Source organism: Rosa chinensis, chromosome 2 (assembly GCF_002994745.2).
Source record: "Rosa chinensis cultivar Old Blush chromosome 2, RchiOBHm-V2, whole genome shotgun sequence".
Taxonomy (NCBI): domain Eukaryota; kingdom Viridiplantae; phylum Streptophyta; class Magnoliopsida; order Rosales; family Rosaceae; genus Rosa; species Rosa chinensis.
The window spans coordinates 66,120,842-66,145,577 of NC_037089.1; the positions used below are offsets into that span (position 1 = coordinate 66,120,842).

Here is a 24,736-nt window from a genome sequence, read left to right on the forward strand (position 1 = left end):
GTATAATTGTGAAAAGATGATTCAAAAGGCGATCCGTGCCGATCCTACCGTTGGATCGTCATATAATTTTGTGAGGATGATTCTAAGGGCGATCCGGGATGATCCAACCGTTGGATCTTTACATAATTTTGAGAGGATGAACCTAAGGGTGATCCGTGAGGATCTGACCGTTGGATCATCGTATAAATTGGTAAAGATGATCCTCTAGGTGATCCGTGAGGATATGACCGTTGGATCTTCGTATAATTTTGAGAGGATGAACCTAAGGGTTATTCGTGAGGATCCGACCGTTTGATCATCGTATAAATCGATAAAGATGATCCTCTAGGTGATATGTGAGGATCCGACCGTTGGATTGTCGTATAATTGTGATTTGTGAATTATTTTTTGTCAAAAAAGGAAAGGAAAAAAAAATCTAAAAAGATAGAAAATAAAAAATTTCAAAATAGAAAACGAAAAGAGTTCATATGGAAAAAATGACAAATGCGGGGTCGGGGTGGGAAATCGAAATATCCCCAGATGGGGAACGGGGGCGTTGGCCACATGCGTCTAACATGCAATCAATGCACCTTCATCACCAAGGTCTTCCATAGGACTATTTAAACTCGCAATTACTTCCCGACCATCTTGCTCACTTTCAATCTCATCTTGTTGGTACCCTGCTTCAGTGCAAAAGTGTAATCCATGGATATTGCCAAAGTTTCACAAGCGGTAGAACTGAGATTACCAATGTATGGTACCACCAGGGCTCCAGGGAACTGACTGCTTCATTCTGTACCACAGTATCGGTGCCATGTTTCATACTTCTATTGTCATTCGCACCTTTCTTCATAAAGCTTTACATATCCCGCTTTTGGTCCCTGCCATTATCTTAATGTGCTACTTGAGTCTGTGTTGTACGGTTGTACCACTGTAACTTGGTAGTATAGTTTGGTTAATTGAAACAAGCTGTAGATAACTTTAAGATTATGCCGCCATAACTGCGCACTAATCCACTCCAAATCATCATTTTGTGCAAAGAAAAAAAATTTGAATTGTTGATCAAGTGGGTTCTGCGACTGAACTTAGCTAGAATAGCTGATTTTCTTTTTCATTGAACTACCGTCTGTTAAAAGATACAAAGCAGCACGTCTTGATTACAACTTTACTTACAAAAGCCCTGAAGTTCTATACATTACACTACAAATAATGAATTTTAGTGCAGCTATTGGGAAGCAGTAGTAGTAGTTACTGTTGCAGAGAGATTTTCAACTACAGGCTCATCTGGTTTTTCTTCAATGCGAAGCTTTTTAGTGCATGCTTGTGCCCCAGAGTCACTACAGTCAGCAGCTTTGTGCTTCAGTGACAGAGGTGATAATGAGTCAGACTCAGTTGGTTGTGAAGGTGATACACCAGCTGATGGGGAAGGATGCTGTTCAGGGTCTTTAATGGAATTAGTAGTCAGTGACGACAAGGCTTGTGGAGAAAATAACGCACTACCGGCTTTCTGTTGTTCCTCCAAGATCTTCTCCAAGTACTTTGCATGCTCCTCTATGCGTAGCTGAAGAGACCTTTGAACCTATTTACAGAAACAGGTGAAGAAATTGAGCTTACAATGAAGCCAAAGTATGTAATATGGTTCAATAATTGAACCACTACTGACACCGGAAATGCGGCCAAGAGGAAAAAGGAAGCATATCACCAAACATGCTTAGATTAATTCTTACTGTGCCAGATATTAAAACAAACACATGCTCACCTCAAGCTGCTCATGCAGTTGTTTCTGAACTTCCATTTGCATGCGGAGAGCCTCAGTGATATGGAAGCTCCTAGGAAAACAAGCAAAACTAAGCAAAACAAGATATGCATATATGTAACTGAGAAAGAAAATACATGGATCAACGTTAACTAACCCTTTTCTTCGTCCATCGCTTTCCATTCCGCTTGCAGCTGCTTTCTTTTCTTCAGAGCTAGAGGCCTTCTTATCTAGTGGGAGTCAACAACTTTGTAGTGAATTAAGAAAATCAACATTTCCAACTTTGTAGCAACACTTGATACACATGAATAGCTAGCCATGAAGCGAAATGGATGCACAATGTGGATTTGATTATGTATGATGATTGCATCTCAATTTACATATACAAATCCGTTGGTATGCAAGTCATCAACTAATTAGAATTCCTTTATATATGTACTCGATCTTTCAAGTCAGGTTACTTCAGTTGTCAGGTTGCAGCAGACCAAAACATAGATTTACTTGTAGAGTGAAAATCCGTAATTGAGATTGCAAACTCGATAAAATATCATTATTTTCAGACAGATAACTGTGACATGTAAGGATAGCATAAGCATGATTCTAATTTCTCGTATATATACATGTTCCGTACCTTCCTTTTTCTCGGGCATATACTTGGCAAGTCGGTACTTCTGCAAATGACATGAAAAATAATGATATTGTCTCAAATAGTAAGACAATTATTCTTAACTCACCTGATATTAAAAAAAAAAAATTTACCTGTAAGTGGCTTTTCACATGATAGATGGTTAAGCCCTCAACATTCATAACCTTTAAAACGCCTTTTGGAGTAGCCTCTGCATTTCATAGTAAACTATTGAGTTTCAAGTACAACTCATAATAGATTAACTCAAGGAACTAGCACTCCTATTGAAAATGAACGAAAGCACAGGACACAATAAATTAGAAATTGTAGTATTTACTTTCAGCCCCATCAAGCTTCTTTACAGCCTCTACAAAACGCTCATGGAGCTCAGGCGTCCATCGCATTCTTGGTCTATGTGCAGATGAAGGCCCAGGAGAGGGGTGACTTGAAAGAGCATCAACAGGTGGTGCTGTCGAGCCACAACTCTTACTACATGTTAATTCTATGGCTGGTTTCGATGAGGCTTGAGGAATTTCATATATTTCCTACACAAAAAACATAATTCAAAATTATTAGTAAGCATATGATGAGCAAAATATTCAAAATTTAACTTAAACACAAGTAATTTATAAGTCAACCCATTCTTCTGAATATTACATCTACATTGCAGATAGTAAAAAATCTATCTGTTTAAATGCCATGCTTGTGGTTCACACAATATTTATGGAATTTACACCATGATAATCCCAATCCGAGATTCTAAAAATGAAAAACAGTATCATCTATACGTTCTTCTAGAAAATGTATTTGATCAAATATGGAAATGAATAATGAATACAGAGTACTTACATCAAGCCGGGGATTTTCTCCATTGTCTGTGATAGCTATGTCAAGTTGATCTGACAAAAACTGAAACTCCAATTGATCTGTAAGTGCTATAGTGTCACCTCCACGGCCAATTCCATGGAAGCTATCATCAGAAGCATCTCCAGTCAAATTAAGAAAGTCCTTCATGAGATAATCTGATTGTTCATCATCATATTGATTGCTCACATCCTCACTTAAAAGCATTGGATATTTTGAATCAACAGCAGAAATGGACTGGCTGTATATTGGAGGGTGGGGAAGAAATGGCAGATTTCCAAGCTGCCGTTCAGAACTCGATGAAGATGACTGATACAAACTTGTACAAAAAACAGAAGAACGAGAAAATGTGCTCTTGGAATGTTGAAGACTAGATTCTCGCACATTAGTAGGAGAGCTAAAAGATTCTGTCCGTATGAAAGGTGAGAGGCGTGCTGATGAACATTCACGGGCCACTGAACTCCTGCCTTCTGATTCACAACCCCAAAAATCATGTACTGGGGATAGGGATGTACAGTATGACTCTGTGATTCCTTTGGTAGTCTGACTTTGTGCTACAGAACTGACTCCGTGGTGACTCATGATTACATGTGAAAGCCCTACCTTCATCGATGTATCAGATAGGTGGTGAAATGTGCCACAATCAAGTGGAGGAAATCTACAGGTAGGGATGTATATATCTAGATTGGGAGACAATGAATTAGAATAAAGGAATAAGTGAGACGATCAAAAGTGAGATATGGTTGCACAACACTGAACACTATTCTAGCAGACTTTGAGTTTCATTTAAATTCAAAATCCACTCAAAGAATCAGCAGCAACAATCTACATTTCCACAGTTAAAGTACTTGGAGGTGAAACGACCAAGTCAAATCCAGCACACCAAGTAAACTGTACAAGGAGACATATAAAGCATAATCTTCTTAGCTGGAAGACAATCTTATCAGGTGGAAGGCCATCTTCTAAGGTACATAATCTGAAAAACAGACCACCAACACAGGTGATCAGAATTCTAGCATATAGTACTGATATGAACTAATTTTATACAGACATAACGAATCCATTCATTGATTGTCACAAACACGATAAATCTATTTCATAATCTAATAAGAGGGGAAAACTGTTTATGAACTCCTAAATAATCATCTTATAGGTAATGTACAAAATCATAGAGCAATTAATTATATAGTCCATTTTTCATCCCTATATGCAGTACATGGTCATAATAGTAGAAGACTTAAACAAAGAACTGGCTTACGTTATAGAACTTTAACTTTTAACAGATCACAGTCATACCATTTCATAGATTTACAGGTAAAACCTAATTTCTAGAAAATCCTACCACTTAGATGACAAACAAGTGGACTAATTTTACACTCATCGGTCAGAAGAAGGTGTGCAATTTTTTTCTTTAATATAAAAAATATGCTACAGAGTTCACCAAAATTTTACAATCCACACTATGTTTCTATTGTTGCTAACTTGAATTTTGTCTTTTTATAAGAATTTTAATGAAAAATGGAAAGGAGGAGTGTGAATTGCAAATTAGGGAGCATGAATTTCGTTCTCCAAACTTTTAGTTAAACTGTACTAGCATTATGAATTGCACAGGAAATTTTCAACATCAGTATGCTGTTGTAAACAATGTAAAGGTTCTGCTTTAGTTCACTTAAAGAAGGTTTAAACAGTCAAATAGGATAAATCTCCTTTCAACTAAACAATAGGTTCAACTATTGCAATAAAGGACTCTACAGACCACAGAGTCCACAGGAAAATTCACCCACCAAGCTAATGTTTCCAAACCGGGCAAGTCTTCAAGATGAGAGAGAACACTCTGAACTGAGTTGATGATCAGTACTGATGTTCATTCCTCCTCTAACTGACATTCTAATATCAAAATTCGAAGACAAAAATTCAAAGAAAGAAAAGAGGATCACATGACTATATCTCCTAGTAATCTCCAAATCTTCCTTCGAATCATAACCACACAAAAGCCACATGATTCAGTAAAATCACCACAGAAAAAGAAAACACATCACTGATCTGAGGCAGAAGCTAAAATCTCACATAGGCTCATGATAGAAAAATCAACAAAAACCCAGCACAGCAAAGAAGCGCAGAAAGAAAATTTTTCAGAAAAAAAGATCGACATAGATATAACATATAGATAAAGACATACACAGATACAGAAGAGAGAGGGATGGATAAGATAAGAGAACTTGCCTGAGAGAGACAGAGATCTTGTACTTGCAGGGATTTTGCAACTGAGGAAATGAAATGCTGAGTCGGTGAGACAGGTATGTAGTGTCGCTCAAACTACACCAAAGTTAATAATGCTGTAAAATGTTACCAAAATTTCACGTTTTACCAACATACTCTGAACTCAAAGCTCATAAAAGCTCGAGTCTTTGGGCTACTGGCTTTGCAAAGACTGAAAAATGTTATCTCTCTAATGTGAGCTAATGGCCATAGGCTTAAGCTTACGCTCCTGGGGGGGGGTGGGGGCGGCGGTTTTGGTTGTTTGGCTGCGCGCAAATGATTGAGCTTGACACTTGAGAGCTTCGAGTACGTAAGCAGAGGACACTCATGGAAGATTAAGAGGACAAAACGATGACGACTTGCCACTTTTAGGGTCACGCGAGTTGTGAGGGGAGGTAAGGGCACGGGCCAATGGGGGAGGTATTATTTTAAACTAGGTAGGCTTTCATTTGTCAGTTGTGCCAAGTAGACAAGTGGTTGTTTGTCGCTAGCTTATCTCTCATGTCCTCACACCTTTTGATTATTCCGTTTTTGTAATGATAACATAAACACTAATACACACAAACTCTAATTTGGGTATTATAACGATAAATCGAATACATAATCATTTCAATGACTTCATTGTTTTACTTTGTTGACTGATGAATTTCTTCCACCTGATTTGTATTTACGCATATATAAGAGAGTATTCAGCGTACCAACGTACACTTACACTAACAAGAATAAACGACAGGATTACATTAAGTATAATTTTTTATTATTAAAAAAAAATTATCTAGGAATATCAATGACTCAGATCTATTCATATTTATCAATGACTCAGATTATTGAAAAAAAGGTTATCTATGAATTTGTTTGCTGGTTCATTTACACCGGCGGTGTATAGAAACATTTTCCTTATACATATTTCTTTTTCTCTATTCATTGTTAACTTGATGAAGACTTTTTTTAGTCGGCTCAAATCGGTCTCTTCTCGTATAAGTCTTTTACACTTCTTAAACTTGTGTTGGCTACTCGTTCAGAGGTTATGAGATTCTAACAATGAAGCAAAAGTCTTTTGTTTCAAGTGATAAGGGAATTGCTCAGCAATTATTCGCTACTATTACAGCGTGCCGTTGGAAACAATTAAATGGCAGAGCATAACTCAGTTATATAACGGCAAATACAATAGTGGATTTTATCTTTACAGCTTTTTATTGTTAAACAACGATAAACGTGGCCCATGTCCCACTACGACATTGATATATTTTTCCAACTTAACCACTTTCTTGATGTAAAATATTCACTCTCCAATATTTATGAGGTTAATAGTTTCATAAATGTAATATTTGAGGAGATGATATGTATTCATAACTTCCAAAGACAGAGATTAAATACTCTTTAAAAGTAAAAACCTTACTTATGCAATATTGAAGGTTAGTCTTTAATTACGTGTATTATAAAAAAAAACTAAAAAAAACTTGACGTATTCTTCTATGATCTAATCAAAGAGAAGGGAAAAAAATTGAATAATACCTGAAAAAAAAAAGTATATGATTTGAAAAAATAATGCACGCATGTGAACATGAAAGGGGCTCACTTGTAAATTTGAAACCTCGCTACTTATTGGTGTACGTTCTTTTTTGCTGGGTCTAATCACTGCAATTTGAGACTTATATATCATCCACCTATATAGTTACTCTAAAAAAGGCATATACTCATGACTTCTTAGTTCTTACACCTATATATACATATAACCTCATACAACATTTTTTTGATTGATGGGGATAGAGATCGATGCTTTCATGTTGAGGAATAATGCAAATTGAGTAAATCGATCTACTAGTACACGTCATTATTACTAGACTTTTAGTGGCGTTCCGCACATGAATTTTTAAAAATCGTTTGCTTAAGGTGGTATTAGACAATGTTATGGCCGTTCAAAACTATATAATGCATGCACTGCTTTCATGTTCCGAGTAATATTATATATAGCGGGTAGTATTTGACTAGCTTACTATAGATAAAAGGGAGAAGGGGTTCCACATCCTTTTCGTTCATCAAATTGAATCTTGCTACTTTCTCCCTTTCTTTCGGAGTAAGCTGCATTGAATCAAAATATTTTTGCACCAAAGTGGGCAAAATGACGCGGCCTCTTCTCCTCCACACAGAAACTTTGTTGACTGTTAACTTTGTGTTAACGGTAAATCCCGCGCCGTGGATTTCTAGTATTTTGGCATTTGGGATTAGGCTAAAGAGAAGACAAGGCCAGTCTTGAATCGACAAATATCTGGTTTAGCAGCTTCTTCATCAAAAACACGGAGAAGCGAGGACTTGGATGATCCCGGAGCTCCGCCACATCAACTAGGCCATTCGGCATTCACGGCCCGGCATTGATATTATAATCTGGGTTCTATATTAAACTTTGGATGTATTCTAAAAACCTTGAATGTCACTCATTCATTTCAGAAAGGTATCTCTGTACTAGTCTATTATTTCAAGTCAATTGTTTTCCAGATTTTGGGGGTAGAAATCATGAACATCATCCACTTGGTGGAAAACAGAATGATAATAGAATTGTATAATAAATTAAGAGAAAAATTAAGTTACCGTCCTCAAATTATTCTGTCAATGCCAATTTGATACCCAAACTCTCAAAAGCATCAATGTGATACCTAAAGACCTAAATTAGTATCAACGTGATACTTCCGTCCAAAATTTCTGACGATGCCGTTTGTTTGCTGACGTGGCAAGCACGTGGGTCAAAAAAAGGGCAAAATTGACTTTTTACTGTTTTTTTTGTTAATTCCTAAAAAAAGAAAATTTCAGCTACCATCCCCAAACTATGCTGCCAAGGCCAATTTGATACCCGAACTCTCAAAAGTATCAATGTGATACCTAAAGATGTATTTTGACATCGAAGTGATACTTCGGTCAAAAATCTCTAACGGTGTCGTCTGTTTGCTAACACGCACAAAATGAGCGTCAATCCCCGGCAACGGCGCCAAAAATTGACAAGCTCGAAATGAGTGTCAATCCCCGACAACGGAGCCAAAAATTGACACGCTGGAAATGAGTGTCAATCTCCGGCAACGGTGCCAAAAATTGACACGCACAAAATGAGCGCGTAATTTAACCCTGTAAAATGTCATCGTTAGTATAGAATAAGTAGGGATCGTTCTAACCGAGGATTGAAGGTACACCTGTAATTGTGTAAACAAATAAAGAAAAGTATTATTTACAAAAATAAAATAAAGAATATAAATATATACAATTGTGTAAACAAATAAAGAATTAAAATAATAAAGTATTATTTACAAAAATAAAATAAAGAATATAAATATATACAAGTAAACACAAATAAAGGGGTTTTAAGATTTATAAAATTGAAAATTAAAATTAAATGAAATAAAGAAAATATAAAAACATATATACAAGGATGAAATGTAAGAAACAAAGATCAAAACCAATTCCATATGATTAAACTCAATTCAAATCCTATAATTGATCATCTAAGTCATGAGAAAAAAGTCGATCATGTGAAACATTTGAAGCAAATGATTTCCCATATTTTACTTTCATTTACTAATTAACCTAAGTGAAAGCACCTAGATCAATCCTATTAAATGATAGGAGCATTTTTTTTCTTTTCATTTTTCTTCTTCTTCTTGTTCTTGTTCTTGTTCTTCTGGGATATTGTTCTAGCCAAACCACCGCAAGCTCCTCTCCTTCTCCTCCACCCAAGAATCAAAGAAAAATGGCTTCTGCTTCTTCTTCAAACTCAGTCCTCTTCTTCTTCTCTCTCCTCCTCCTTTCTCTCATCTCCTTCCCCTCCGCCCAAACCATCACCAACGCTGCCATCATCCTCTCCAATTCCTGCTACAAATCCATGTTCTTCGCATTCAACTCCCAGCAGACGGACCCAAAACGAAAGTTGGGTGACACGATTAACAAAAAAAAATAAAAAATCAAATCTTTCTGCACCCAGAGACACCCATGTCTTCTTCTCCGCCAAAACCGATTTCCTTATTCTCCGCTCAGCATCTTTCCTCTTCCGAGGCAACCAACTGGAAAACTGGTTCGCTGCACACCAAATTTTGGTGAACCTTAGCTCCACCAATCATCTTCTTTCTTCGCAGAGACCGTCACCCATTCGCTAATAGAACCTCCATTCATCAAACCCCCTCCTCCACTGCCACAACCTCAGCATCCTCCTCCTCCACTGCCGCCGTCATGTCAATAACAACATATACCAAATACTCCGATCAAAATCACAATCATAAGGCCAAAGCAACATATAACATGAATTCATGTATATAAGAACTAAAAACAAACCCAGCATAAACCAAAAAAGCAAAACCAACCCAGATAGCAATTGAGCACAATTAGATCAAGAAAAAGACTTGCCAGCTGGTACTTGGTACCTTTGGCTTCTCCCACACACTGTCAATTACTCGATTTGGGTAAATGGATCATTTCACTTTTTTTGGGACCCACGTGCTTGCCACATCAGCAAACAAACGGCGCCGTCAGAAATTTTGAACGGAAGTATCACGTTGATGCCAATTTAGGTCTTTGGGTATCACATTGATACTTTTGAGAGTTCGGGTATCAAATTGGCCTTAGCAGAATAGTTTGGGGACGGTAGCTGAATTTTTCTATAAAAAAAAAGGGTAAATGGGTCATTTCACTTTTTTTTTTTACCCATGTGCTTGCCACGTCAGCAAACAAACGGCGCCGTCAGAAATTTTGGACGGAAGTATCACGTTGATGCCAATTTAGGTCTTGAGGTATCACATTGATACTTTTGAGAGTTCGGGTATCAAATTGGCCTTGGCAGAATAGTTTGGGGACGGTAACTGAATTTTTCTCATAAATTAATAATGAACCATAAGAAATAAACAAGAATCTAGAACCAAAAAAAATAAAAGAAAAAGACTCTGCATCACAAGCTTTGTCGCTGGCCTATCAGGACTGCCTTCGCTAATCTTGGCACCGCCACAACTATCTGCCTCGTTGAATAACAAATTGATTGCCTGAGATTGTGATTGACAGCAACAAAGACTGGTTGATCTACTTCATTTGCAACAACGTGGGTTGGAAATTTGCCCTGTTTTGATACATCTGACCCTTTCTTCTTATTCTTCTGGTGTTTTTGCTTTGTTTCTAGCTTTATGGTTTTTGAAGACTTCAACGAGCCAGAGACTTACCAAGTCTTTCAACCTTCTCTTTCTCCCTTAAAAGCCCTTGTGGTAACTTGATCAATCACACTTTCATCTTCTCTGTCGTATGCGAGTTGACGGGGACAATTTCACGGCTAACCGCACGGTGTCTCTTGGTGTACAAAAGTTTTGGTTCATTACAGACAACTCCCTGCAGGTACGTGTTGCAATAGAGTTGGCTGAATATTCATGTTTCAGTTCATATAAATCTTAAACCAAAATTTAAGCAGTATTATAAACCATACAAACCTAGCTTAGGTTCAGATTCACCCTGATTAGATTGGTTAAGAATCTAAGACGGCAACATAATCTAATTACTAGAAATTAGAGAGAATAATACGGAACAGAAGCAATGCTATAATTGAAGATAAGGTGGTCTCTAATCACATCATGATATGATTGTAAAAGTTCCCCTAAATTAGAGCAAAAAAACACAAGCATCTTGGTAAACCCCAATTTACAAGAGAATCTTGTGTGGGACAGCCGCACGGACACGTGATGGGGCGGACCAATCACTGTCCAGCAGGGAGGTGTTTTGAGTATTACACTTTAGAGAGCAGGGTCAGTTTCAGAAAAGAGAGAAAATTTCATTTCTTCTGATTGAGTGACCCTAAAGCCATGTGGTGGGCAAACCCCCACCTAAGAATTTTTCATTTTTGTCTACCATTCGATGATTGTTCTCCCCCTTCTTTAATTATCTCTGTGTCCATTATCGTTGGCCAGGTTTCTCATGTTGGTGTTAGCTCCACAATTTGCAGCTGTCAATTATTCTAAAATGGTTTTGTATTGAATTATAGCTAGATTTGATTTTTGGCATTCAATACCAAGCTAGTGGATATAATTGTTCTTGTAGGTCAAACGAATTTTGAAACGCAAGTATAGGAAGACAAATTCAATAGGTACCTTTTGGCCAAAAACGATCCTAACTTTGTGTTCCCATCACAAGTTTTTCAATTGTCTTATTGATATATTGCATAATATTTTTGACTAAGAGCGGAATCAGCGGATCAAATGAGCGTAGGCAATTATATATAATTGCTTGCTGTCAAACTTTTTGATAAGTTATAGAAATTTACATTTATACATGTTTAGTAAAGTAATAGGAGAAAATGTTATTAATCAAGACCGTATAAAGACTACATAAATGCGTTACAATTTTACGATTACACAAAAATGTGCCTCTTGACATTAACTTTTTTGATGTAAATACAAATTAGTTAATAAATTTATTTATCCGCTAATATTACCAGCATGACATCTAACACAAACAGAAAACAAAGATGTGTACCCCTCTATATATGTAGAAATGACATTTATTTTTTTATGTACTTGCACTTTCTTTAGAACAAGTAATCTGATGCTAATCCGAATCTAATCCAAGTTAGGCTTTCTATGGCTATCTACCACTTCAACAATTAATCAACCAAGTGTCATATTTTTTAAGGAAACAAATTAGTCTCTTTCTCTTTTAATATAATAATGAAGGGAGCTATTCTAATGAGAACCGCATAACCATAAAATGAGGACTAGTTGAGGACTTTCTAATCAACAGTTTGAGATGTCAACTTTTTGATTACATTACGACAAATCAATCATTAGATCCTTCTATATGCATGAGTAGATTTCTTCTAAAAATTTTCTTTTAAATTGCTAATCGTTAAAGTATCAAATTAGATCAACACAATGAAGGAACCAAATCTATCAAACATGAACCGTTCATGTTCATAACTAATAAATTATGATTATGAATGTCTTAACTATTTTCAATTTGGTTGAAAAATTGCATAAACGATTTACACATACATATCTAAACATCTAATTGTTGATTTGTAGAAATGTGATTGAAAAGTGTATCTCATACAAAAGTCCTAAACCAGTCCTCATTTTAGTGGTCCTAATTAGAAGGGCTCCCTAATAATGAATCTCATTTACTTTAAGGTACATAAACGAACAAAAATAATCATGTTTTAGAACTGGAAGAAAAAAGTTATATTACATGATAATTTTTAGTTTTATTTTCTGAACGAACGAGGTGAACAATTTTTTTATTGTGATTAAGGTATTTTTCACTTTATAAATTCATAATCTAAAATCACTTATATTTTAAATTATTTTTAAAAATTATCTATGCAAAAAAAAAAACAATTGAATAAGAGATCATTTAAAAATCTAATAATATAAAATAAATAGATGTATCTGGTAACAATTACTACTATGATAAACCGTGCATGTATTTCATATAATTGAATGAGTAAATGGTCTCCAGATTTAGATGTAGAAAATTATGTTTATATAATAATGAATCCTATTTTACTTTAAGATATAGAAACAATAAAACATAACCATGTTTTAGGACAGGAAGAAAAAAGTTACATTACTTCAATGGGAGAGGATCCTCTCCTGAGCTCTTTTATTACCTGAGCTACTTGAGCTTTTTTCATGGTAAGCTGCCACGTGTCCAAAAATAAATCTAACGGTTCCTATATTTTATTATAATTATTGTATAATTTGCAGCTTAATCCTACGGTTGAAATTGAACCAAATACTACCATTTGTTATCTACTTCTTCTGCCCGATCTCACTCTCTCTCTCTCTCTCTCTCTCTTCCATCTCAATCTTCTTATTTTTCCAGCTTTCAATCTAAAAGGACAAATTGCAATGAGATCTTGGATATCAGATTTAGGAAGGGAATTTCTTAGAAGTACGTTTCAGCAAAGATGCTTGATGAATTTCTCAAGAACACCCACTCAGGCATGTACCAATAAAACCCAGGAACGCTGAAGCTATTCTCTCCTCATCTTTCAAACTTTTTGGGCATCAATGAGTTCTAAGTTTTCATGGCATCTGGGCATTTCTTCAAATTGTGGATAATTTTTTTTTTTTTGGTAACTGGGGGTTAATAACTGGGCATTTCTTGTTGGGTCGACCAACTGTGATGAAGGAACCAAATCTGAAAAAATAAGAAGATAGAGATGGAAGAGAGAGAGAGAGAGAGAGAGAGAGAGAGAGAGAGAGAACATGTACATTAAGAAGATGAGCAATGAAACTGTTGTCGTCCTATTTCAACCGTTAGATGTGTTATTGTACACGTGGCGGTTTAGGATGGAAAGCTCAGGTAGCTTAGGTAATAATAGAGCTCAGGAGAGGATCCTCTCCCGAGTTGAAATTGTACTTGTCAATTTCCAATAACATGATACGTTCTAATGGTTGTCGATATTAGATTTTATATCACGAATTGTAAGTTGAGATTTTCAGGTAATAAATTATATTTCATTTAAAATTCGGTATATCATCAGTTAATTTAGATTCAATATTCAACCTTTCTAAACTTTTAATGTTTAGAGCAGGCTTATACTTCTTCAATAAAGAAACAAGTTGTGGGTAACAAAGATCGAAACGTGATGAAAATACCTAGCGCTCTGCTAGGGTTAGGAGAGCACCACTCGTGGCCTCTCGGTACCTTCCTCCATCGTCGATGGAGCAAATTTCCGGCACTGTTCTCGGCGCCGTTACCTTGGCACACGATTTCCATCGTGCGTGCTTACCAGTTGCAGCAAGGATGCTTCCCGGCAACGTCTTTCTGGTCCCAGCCTCTATCTGATTGTGGTTGGTGGGGAAAAGAAGGGGTTGTGCCACCTTGCTGGGGTGGAATGGCACCGGCTGTGAATCGTCTCCGACCGAGCCGGGCAAGGCTGAAAGTGGGTCTCTTGGATAGATTTGGTCCGGCGGTGGTGCGGCGTACGGCGTACGGTTGCTTGACCATGATTACTGATGATGGGATGATGACATATCGGCGGCCGGAGTGGGCGTTTGGCTTTGGCGATTGCTTTTCTCCAGATCTGACCATCGGGGCTTGGATCTGGTGCAGAAGCTTTCCGGTCATCAATGGGCACCGCCACAAGAGTGGTGAGGCAGGCGGCAACGCCTTGATTAGTGCGAACAGGTCCGGGACGAGCTACCTCCTGCGAGGATCGGCCGCGCAGCGGCTGGGGTGGCGTACAAGGTATGTTTGGGTGCCCAGAGAGATTTTGGGTGCCCAACTATGGATATGGACCTGGGCTCCTCTTGGTTTGGGCTTTTCAAGATGGGCCTTTGATTGGGTTCTGTCTTCTATTTGGAATCGTATTTGGGATCCAGGAGACTTCTTACGGATTCCTCTTTCTGCTATACTCTGGATTTGGAATTTTGGCAACCTAGGTAGAAGATTGCTCTCTACTCGACGTATTAATTTGTGTGGAGTGGGTAAGGTCGGTCACACTACCGCCGGTAACCTTGATAGAAGGTTACCCTCTATTCGACGTATATTTTTGCGTGGAAGTATTCAAGTATGGTCGGCCATACTATTGGTACCGTTTTACATAACCCGGATTACATCCGGTGCTTCATCAAATGCTTAATTGCATCCCTTAATGCCCTTGTTAGGTCTTATCTCCGTTGCATTGTTGCATCTATTGTTCTTGTTATTTTATATTTTGATGTAGTTTCTATATCTATAAGTTGTAATTTTGCTTATGATTATTATTAATAAAGTGGTTGACTATTCTCCTTCAAAAAAAAAAAAAATAAATAAAGAAACAAGTTGGATAGCAATAATTGGTTCATTAAGATTCTACTTTGAACTCATTAGCTCTGCTTTTGTCTAACCAATTAGGGATTAGTAATCCAAGTATTGTCGTAACTAGAAAGTACAACTCCATATGACATTATACATATATTGAAAGATGAGTTTACTGTTACTACTGTTCATCAAGGGGTGGAAAAGACGGTTCTGCCCTCATTTGAATTTTTTTTACGCTCTGCCACTGACCTTTTTTTTTTCCTTCTCTCTTCGTCCAGAAGCCTCCTAGACCGACTTTTTGCTCTCTCCCCTGCTTTCTAAACAGCCTCCTTCACTCCCTCAGACGACTAAATCGGCGGAAAGAGAGAGTGAAAGTTGGATCTGCTGCTGTTGGTTGCTTTAAGATACAGAGGCTGGGTTGAAAACGAGTACGAAATCTCACCGTCTACGAGTACGACATCTGGGTTCAGAGTTGAAGCTATTAACTTGCTTCTTTCATTAGTTAATCTAACGAGGTAATGGTCTTCGTTCTTAATTTGGGTTCAAGATACTGGTGTTTTGGTTTTTTGGGTTCAAAATATTGGTGTTTGGTGATTGGGTTTTGGGATTTGTTTTGTGTCTTGCAAGTATACCTTATTATGTTCGTCCTTAGTTGCTTTGCTTTCTGTTTTTCAATTAACATTCTTGGTGTTCTGTTGTGTTTGTTTTTGGGATTTTTAGTGCAAAGCTTGGGGGTTTGAGGGTGTTTCTAATTTTTCTTTAATGGGTATATCTCTGTTTTGCTAAATGATGGCTATTGACTGGTTCTTTGTTTCATATGGGTTCAGAGTTGAAGCTATTGACTTGCTTTTTTGCTTTTGTTTATGTGAATGAGCTTAGAAATGAAAAACTTTTGTGTTCATGGGTTTTGCTCACATCTGGTTTGATTAATCAAGTTTCCTCTTTCAATTTATCTCTGTTGTTTTTTTTTGGGTAAATTATATGAATATCATTGTGAGATGTCTGGGTCAATTGCATCCAATTGTTGACTGTGAAAGTGATATTGGCTTAATTCTTCTTCGTGAGTATTTCCAAAGAGTTAAACATGGGCAACAGAGAGAGAGAGATAGTGAGGAGCAGCGGAGAAAGAAGATGCACTTTTTTTTCCCTCTCTTTTCAATAGAAAATGGTAGAGTGAAGATTAAATTTTTTACAGAGAATCCCTTCTCAATTTTGTTTTTTCCCTCTGTATTCAATAGAAAAGGATAGAGTGAAGATTAAATTTTTACAGAGATTAGGGGATGCGTAAACTTCTCAATGAATACTTGAACCGAAAAGTAAATCTACAGAGACTTTTGGTGTGGTTTTCTGATTTTAAACTCCATGGTTAGCTTGGAAAACTGCCAACAGTTGAGATGCATTCATTCTTTTGGCCGCTGAGCTCACTTTTCTTCAAATTTGACTTCTTTGGATGCAATTTTTTTTTTTGAGTTTGATTTTTTTCTTCATCTTTTAATTGCTGCATGTATTTATTTTGTTTTCCTTTTTCTATTTTCATTTTCAATTATTTTCAGAATGAATGAATGGATCCATTTTTGTTCTAAGTTGATAGGTGCATATATTGGTTTACGGTATTGAGTGTCATGCTTTTCATAAGTTCTCAAGCAATATATATAAAAAGGGAACTTACAGTGTATGTAGGAAGCAATATATTGGTCTAAAAAATGAGAGAAACATAAAAATCGGTTCAAAGGTTTTTGCATAAAAGGAGATGAATAATATTTTTTCCATCCTTTTGACTTTAGTATATGTTTGATTACATTTGAGGTATCAAGATTAGTGATACTTGAGAGAAGTTAGGGAGGAGTTTGTTATAGCACCTTCTTTGTTTTTAAGGTGATGCTGTTCATTAGATTGAACTCATTTGTCTGCAAAGCTTTATTTAAGTGGCAGCAGTATAGTTTTTATGGAAGAACTTATAGATTTACCGTTTCTTATTGTTTTCAATTTTTTATTTGTTGTTTTGAGGCTCTGTTTTTGAATTCATAATTATTAAATGAGTTCAAGTGATTTTAACCATGACTTTTATGATTTCATAGTTGTTAGGTCTTGCTTTTGCAGATTTTATGCAAAAAAGTATTGGTACCGTCTTTCTGCTGCTGTTCCATTGTCTGTTACTTAGTATTATCTTGCTTTCCCATTTTGATTCAGGTATAGACTAAATTTTTTTATTACAGTGTTTGTTTATTGACTTTATAGTGTCTACAACTTTTAACTGTTGTTATTTTATTTTTGCAGATTTTGGGAACAGTTTGCAGTCAGATTCCTTGAATCTTTTGGATCCAGGTATAGTTTTTTTGAAAACTATGAATGATCAGTATTCTTATTGTAATAGAGGGTGTAATTAAATTTTTAAATAAACAATCTAAACTCCTGTGTTTTATTTAGATCTCTGCATTTGGAATTTATCCATGATCAATATTTTGTACCTGCGGCATTTATTGATTGTATTGGGTTTGCTTGGGCTTTCAAAAAGGTTCAGGGTTTATATCAGTTTGTCATTTGTTGTACCTACATTTTTAAATTTCTTATCTAACTGTTTTTTTTGGTACAGAGTGTGTAATGCCAAGAGGTATATGTAAGGGTAGGAGCAGCTCAAGTTTAGAAAATTAGTAAATATTCAATTTAAGGGCAATGAACTCGAAACTTTCCGGATCCCAAGTTGACATGCTAAGGTACAACATACTAAAATTTCAAGCAAATTGGAGTTCAGCAAACATGGCAAAAGATGGATGGAAACAGACTGAATTGTGCAGTTTTCTTCAGAGTTTTTGTAGCAACCTGGAATGTAAGAGGGAAATCTCTCCATAGTGACCTTAATCTGCACGATTTTCTGCAGCTTGATAATCCATCAGACATATATGTCTTGGGGTATGGTTTATCTGTTCTTTTTTTTTGTCTTCCTCTTTGATTTTCTTCAGGTTAATAATCCACCTTTCCTAACTCCTTTCGAATTTTGACTTTTTGTTAGCTGACTTCGATAAGATTGGACAAGGTGGTTTTGGGGCTGTTTACTATGCCGAGCTGACAAGCAAGGTACTTGCTGAATTTTTTCTTACCGTTGTGAAAATTTGGGTAGAATTTGGAGAGAGATGTATGTATGCAGTTTTCTTTTATCAGTAAGACAAGTCATGGTACTTTTGGGTTCCTTTACTGATGCTTAAGTTTATTGTTATATATTAACTAGCAGAAACTAAGAAAGCTGTAGTTCTGATTTCAAATGGTATTCAATGAGAATCTTATTTTGGTTATTTAACAAAAGAGAGCTGATACAACTTTTAACAGTGCTGCTTCCATGCAATATGCAAGAGCTTTCAATATTGTTTCTGCTTTTGATATTGGACAAGTGAAAGCTACCTTTCTTTTTATCGTAGTCATATGGATATCCTTAATAGTTTTCTTTGTACCTCTGTTTTACAGCTCAACCATTTATTTTTTCAATACATAAGTTTTCTACAGGAGAAAAAAAATGGAGGAAAGGTAAAAAGTTTAGTCACTGTATCTCCAGGACCATTTTGAAATTAGCAGTAGTCAGCCTTTTCTTATTAGTTCCTTATACTACTGATTTTTAATGATGAGAATGATTTAACAAAAGATTTGCTAATTTTGTTAATTGGAAAGCTTGATAAAGGTTGGATTTCAATGATTTAACAAAATATTTGCTAATTTGTTAATTGGAAAGCTTGATAAAGGTTGGATTTCTGTTTTATTAGACCTAATTAAATGTATTTTCTTTTGGGATTTTGTTATTCCCCCAACACAGAGAAAGGGACGAGACGAAACAAAAAGAGAGAGAGAGAGAGAGACAAGAGAACAGGCAAGAACGAAAAGAAGGAGAAGAGAGAGACGGGAAGCTCTTGCTTAGATTGGTAAGATTTTGGTTTAGTCGAGTCAATACCAACATACTTTAAACTGATTTCCTTGAATTAGTTATTTGTATGCAGTTTTTTAGCTATCCTATTCGGTCTTTCGTTTGCTTTGTATCCAGTACTTTTTGCGTTTTAAACAGCTCCAGTTTTTAACAAGAAGGTCGGGTCAGTTTACTTTATTACTGCTAGGCATATCCATGTTTTATTAGTCACTATCTATCTGATTTACATATCAATTTGCTGTCTTTGTATTTGGATCAAATAAAGCTTGCAAAAATCGAAAAGGCAAATTACTTTGTTGGCTTGGGACAATAATAGGGAATGAATCATAGTAGTTAATAGTTATCATTTTTTTTTCCGATATAATTAGGATAGACGCGGTTGGCCATTTATACCGAGTATTGCTTCCTGCTTTTCTGATTTGTCACTTCTTTTCCCAACTGCCATGTAACTTTTGGTCTCTGGTTTTTCTTCCTTTTTAGTGAGACCTGTCTTCATTTATTTGTTTGCAGCTACTTTGTCTATGTAATTTTTCTGATGGAGATCTTCAACATCAGTGGTAAGTTGTAACTCATTTCATATAAGAACATGTTGTAGACAATGTCTATTGGAAGCATGTTGTGCACCACATTGTAGCATGTAAGGTTGTGCTGCATGGACATGCTGAGTTTGAGGCAAGTGATTTTATCTTAAAGTTTTGTTTAAACAAATATTGTGAATATGCAAAGAGGAAAACAGAAATTCTTCAAAATTTTTGAATTTCAGGCTCTTTTTTGCCCCCTTCAAATTTTGAATTTCAGGTGCTTTACTACATATTTAGTTTTACCAATGTGTAGTGGTTTTCAAGAGGAAACATTAGCTAAATGCTTTTTAAATTCATTTTCAGTTTCTCCTGTAATTCTGATTTTTTCTTTCTTTCATGTTAGTAGGTTATTTGTTTGGAACAAATAAACACTACAGACTGAAAGCACACTGGAAGATTACATGATGATAGTTACTGATGTTGGATTTAGAACAAATCTCCTGAACAGAATAAGGACAAGTATGATCGTAGAGTTCTACGAGTTCAGAGTTGATGAGTAAAATAGAGGCAATGTTTGAAGCTGAACTTGAGAGGTTAGGGCTAAACAGCAGTACTTCTACTTTGGAGCGAAGATTAATTTGAGAGGTACAAAGCCTATGCTGATCATTGCAATGTTAAGTTTAAGCAGCACAAGTAATTGTTATGTTTTACTTGAAACATATAGTGAAAAAAACCCTCATTTTTGTTCTGGTTTACTTGGTATGTTTATCTTCCTTTTCCCTCAATTTCAATAGCTCTGTTCTGTAACATTTCATATGATTATAAGCATCAAATAATTGTGTTCATCATGAACTGATTGAATTTTTTGCAGCTTCCAAACAGTGTTCATCAAGTTTCTGAAGATTACATTTGGGAAAACTCTAATACTTTACAGGCCAGTGTTTACATCAGAGGAAGTCAAGGTAAAAAAAAAATTATTGGAAAAGAGATGAAATTTCATTTGTGGTTTGATCCCTCCCAAATATATGTGATGCTTTATTTCAGTACAACCACATGTTCATAATGCATGCTATTTTACACACGCAAGTTCGATTTATGGTGTCCTACCGTCCTCACTATATACCTGGTGATAGTGATTTCTCTCAGTTTTGGCAGCCATAACATCAACAACTAGAACTTGCCTGGTGGCTCCAAATGATCACAGAACACTAAGCCTAGATGCTTTACAAAAGAATGCACCAACTGTGAAGAACAGACTGCTGCTGTTTGATTTGTAGCACCATCGAGGTGGAAGCAGCTTCTAAGGATTATGCTCATGTCAAAGCGTCCTAAAATCCCCCCTTCTGGCCCAAGCCACAGGACCAACAAGACACCTAATCCCTCGAGAGATTACTAAACACTTCTATTATTTGTATACAGAGAACGCATTTCCAACTGAAGTTTGGTTGAATTTTTTGGCAAACTTCTTCATGTGTTTCTGATTTTGTTTGATGGGTTTGATTATTCTTCTATCGTTTCTTGAACGACTATATTCCCGCAGCAAAGCGCGGGTACGCTTTCTAGTATGCATGAAATAGACTTGCATTTTGGCTGCTGCATGCAATTATTTTTGTAGGTCATAATAATTTCTCTCCAGAGAGTGAAATAATTCTACTACTACTGCTCCTACTACTCAGTGGTGGAAGTTTGGTGGTACAGATTGTCAAACATGAAGTTAAACAATTTGGTTATCATACAATTCGAATAATAATTAAAGGTAAAAATATAATGCCATTATCACCCAATCTTCAAATAAATATATATGACAAAGTAACTGGGGAGTGTCGTTCAAGTGATTAAGAGTTTCGCATTCAAAAGTCAGGGTTCACATATTAAACTTCCAGTATGTAGGAGAACAACGTTTGAACACGAATAACAACCGTTGCTATATTAGATTTCCAGCAACCGTTGAGTATGATAAAAATCAATGTGGAGATGGCGAGTAGGACTTTCTGGACTTAATATAAATGATGGTTACATATCGAATACGTTACAATATACACGTACCCCAAAAAAATCAGTAGTTTGAGTTTTGGTTTGTCTTGTACACCCCCTATCCTTGATCATTAACATTAGGAGACACACATCCACACAGAGTGGTGGGGTGACAGAAAAAATTATAATAGTGAAGGAACAAAAGTTGGAAAGGGATGAGGAAATTCGTTTAGGAAAGAAGGGGAATAGCTCATGGAGATCGGGAATGGCCATTTGTATTGTTTTGTACAAAAGATCGAGTATATATCGTACCAGCACAGTTGGTCATTGTCTCCACCTTTTGTGGTTTGTGGTGGATTATGGGTCTCGATCTAAAACTTTAAGCGTTTCCTTGGGCGTATAGTTTTCTTTTGGTAACGAAATATCCTTCCACTGTTCCACAAAATAATTGATAGATAGACCCTTTTTATTTTTTTTAATGGAAAAGGAAGAACTAATACTACAAACAGAAATTTGGAGTTTGCTGTAATTAGAGAAGGAGAGAAGAACGGTTTGAAAAAGAAGAAGAAGAGAGAAAGGATCGATGGGAGGAGGACAGAGATGAAAACGGCAACAGAGGACATAGATCTGTACTTTCTTTGGGAGATGCTTGGGAAAACAATCCGCAAATCAAAAGAAGTAGACATTGGGACTAGAAGCCCGAACATGCCTGACTCTCAATTTGGAAATCTGAATCCGATTGGATCTACATCAAGGCAAGAGAGAAGGGGCAGAAGATGTTAGATCTACTTTCTATATATAGTTTTTAGAGAACGGACTAAAAGCATTTTTAGCAGACTCTCTATTTTAACCCCTTAGCTATTTTGGAGAGCATGTTTAGCTCTTTATCTATTTTAGCAGCTGCACCAAACTCCTAAGTAGCTCTCTATTATAACTTTTAGCTATCTCACTCCTAAATATAGATAGCGAGATGAGGTTCTCTATAATTTAAAACATTTATTTTGAGTTATTTTATGTAATTTATAAATACATTTTAACTATCTAATCTTCATTTAAAAAATAATATAAATTCAAAACAAGCTAAAATAGAGAGCGATAATACAGACATATTTTTAAAGTGACTAGCCAAAATGACTTTTTAACAACTTTGGCTAAAATTTGACTCAAAAATGACTAGTATTGCTATCAAATGTATTTTAGATTTCAAATATAACATCTTTGTTATCCTATGGTTAGACTAACAAGTAAGCTTAGGAGACTAGAATACAAATATCACCCAATTCAAGTAAATTCGACAAGCAAAGGTCTAAAAAGATATATAGCATCTAAATTCATACTCAATCTCAGAGTTCAATCCTTTTTTTTCTTCATATGTACAACTTATTACATCTTAGACTTCCCCAAACGGAATTATATAAATCATAAGAGATCAACTACATACTAGTAACAAAAACAAACAAAAAACAGTACTACCTCGAGTCTTTTTTGTCTTGTGCTTAAATTTGTATATAATCAACACAAATTGGAGAGTGAAAGAACAAAAATGTTGAATGGATGATGAAATTCGTTTAGGCTGGAAGAGCAGCTGCTTGGCATACATATACATGTATACAATTCAACCCAATCTAACACTTTCTGGTTTCCGCTTCTTGGGCCTATTATGCAACCCAAAAATTTTCTTCTAATTGAAGTTGGGTTTTGTAGAACAATGATTTCGATCTGCATATATGCCCTAATGCCACTTGGTTACTGCAGAAGACTAGTTACGACTAGTTACATCCATAACAGTTTTTGTTTTTCCCTACCTTTTCTTGTATTTTCTTATTGCTTAAGAGATTTTTCATGCCTAATGGTTGGGTTTGTGTGATCGGTTTGATGCAAACCAAAGATTTTGAAAGAGAAATCTCGATTGGAAAGAGAGATACAACAATTAATATATAAAAAGTAAGTGAGTTGTTCATTACTTTGCTAATAGTAGGGTTCGGTACTCTGGTGTATATAAAACCCCACACGAGAAGTCTACGTACGACACTTACTTAAGCTAGACGGGTATGTGGATCTAGGATGCTAAGCAAGGCAAGGAAAATGTTAATGTTTGGATATTTGATACAACTAGTAGACCGGCAAACTCCTCTTTTTTATTTTTATTTTTAAATTTTTTATTTTTTTAATGACATAAAAAAGTTACAAAACAAAACCACAAGAAACAGCTCTCCCATTTGATTCAACTGAAACGCTGAGGACATTGAAAGGGGTAAACAAGAAAACCAAACGTTAGGATTCTGATGATTTTGAGCTAAAGATGCTAATTGATCTGCCACGAATTTGGCTTCTCTAAAAATGTCTAAAGATTATATTATGGAACTGTGAAGCCAATTGTTGGATCCCAAACCAGAACTTGGATTCTCCAAGGAGTAGATGATTTTCCCATAATAGTGTCAATGAGAAGCTTCGAATCACCTTCCACTATTATATGCGTATACTTTTGAAGAAGAGCAGTATGTAGACCTTCCTTTAGAGCATAAGCTTCTGCAACCAAAGTATTAGTAGAACCAAGATTCCTACATGCAGCAATTAACGAATTACCATCAGAATTTCTAATAATAAAACCAATCGAAGCATTTTTGATTTTAACAGAACCATCAAAATTTAACTTCACAAACTGATTCTAAGGAGGATACCATTTAATTTGAAATAATCTGGAATGCTGCACAACCTTATTCTTAAGATGAGCTTGAGAATACTGATTAGCAAAAAGAGCAGCAGAAAAAATTGTTTTAACAGGGGGAATATTTTAATTCTTAAAGATGAGATTATTTCTAGAGTGCCATATAGAAATAAGAATAAGAATTTTAGAAAGAAGATCAAAAGAATAATTAAGATTACTAATATGCAAGCCAAGAAATAAATGAATATGCCCAAGACAAAGGATTAGGTAGGGTAGTAATATTCTTTCAAAAAAGAAAAAGAAAAAAAGTCGAGTAGTAAGAGACCCTACCTGAGATGAAAAAGTATATTGTTTAAAAAAGTGATCAATCGTTTCTGTATAACTAGTACAAAAAGGACACAATTGAGAAATAGAAGAATTA

General features: G+C 35.8%; 1 protein-coding gene and 1 long non-coding RNA gene across 17 annotated transcripts; one reads left to right on the forward strand and one right to left on the reverse strand.

The window, feature by feature from the left end:
• Nucleotides 1–1,059: 1,059 nt before the first annotated feature.
• LOC112187644 (myb family transcription factor PHL6) lies at nt 1,060–5,728 on the reverse strand. Of its 3 annotated transcripts, none has more exons than XM_024326525.2 (8): nt 5,448–5,728; nt 3,210–3,904; nt 2,698–2,905; nt 2,495–2,571; nt 2,367–2,406; nt 1,893–1,965; nt 1,739–1,808; nt 1,060–1,558 (listed from the first exon to the last, which is right to left on the reverse strand). In XM_024326525.2, the coding sequence occupies exons 2-8, from the start codon at nt 3,831–3,833 to the stop codon at nt 1,205–1,207; spliced, it is 1,446 nt and encodes a 481-aa protein (XP_024182293.1). In that variant the 5' UTR covers nt 3,834–3,904; nt 5,448–5,728; the 3' UTR covers nt 1,060–1,204. The 3 variants fall into 3 exon arrangements, with proteins under 3 accessions (XP_024182293.1, XP_040370738.1, XP_024182292.1); XM_040514804.1 differs by lacking the exon at nt 5,448–5,728 and adding an exon at nt 5,009–5,028 and having other exon boundaries at nt 1,739–1,805; nt 3,210–4,200; XM_024326524.2 differs by lacking the exon at nt 5,448–5,728 and having other exon boundaries at nt 3,210–4,200.
• A 9,664-nt stretch (nt 5,729–15,392) lies between these two features.
• Nucleotides 15,393–21,187, forward strand: LOC112188223. 14 transcript variants are annotated; one of them, XR_002931361.2, is made up of 11 exons: nt 15,393–15,757; nt 17,343–17,432; nt 17,520–17,567; nt 17,836–18,152; nt 18,253–18,317; nt 19,045–19,150; nt 19,270–19,315; nt 19,663–19,709; nt 20,077–20,318; nt 20,545–20,635; nt 20,829–21,187. It is a non-coding gene; the product is annotated as an uncharacterized LOC112188223 (long non-coding RNA). The 14 variants fall into 14 exon arrangements; XR_002931358.2 differs by having other exon boundaries at nt 20,080–20,318; XR_002931360.2 differs by having other exon boundaries at nt 19,270–19,310.
• The last annotated feature ends 3,549 nt before the right edge of the window (nt 21,188–24,736 follow it).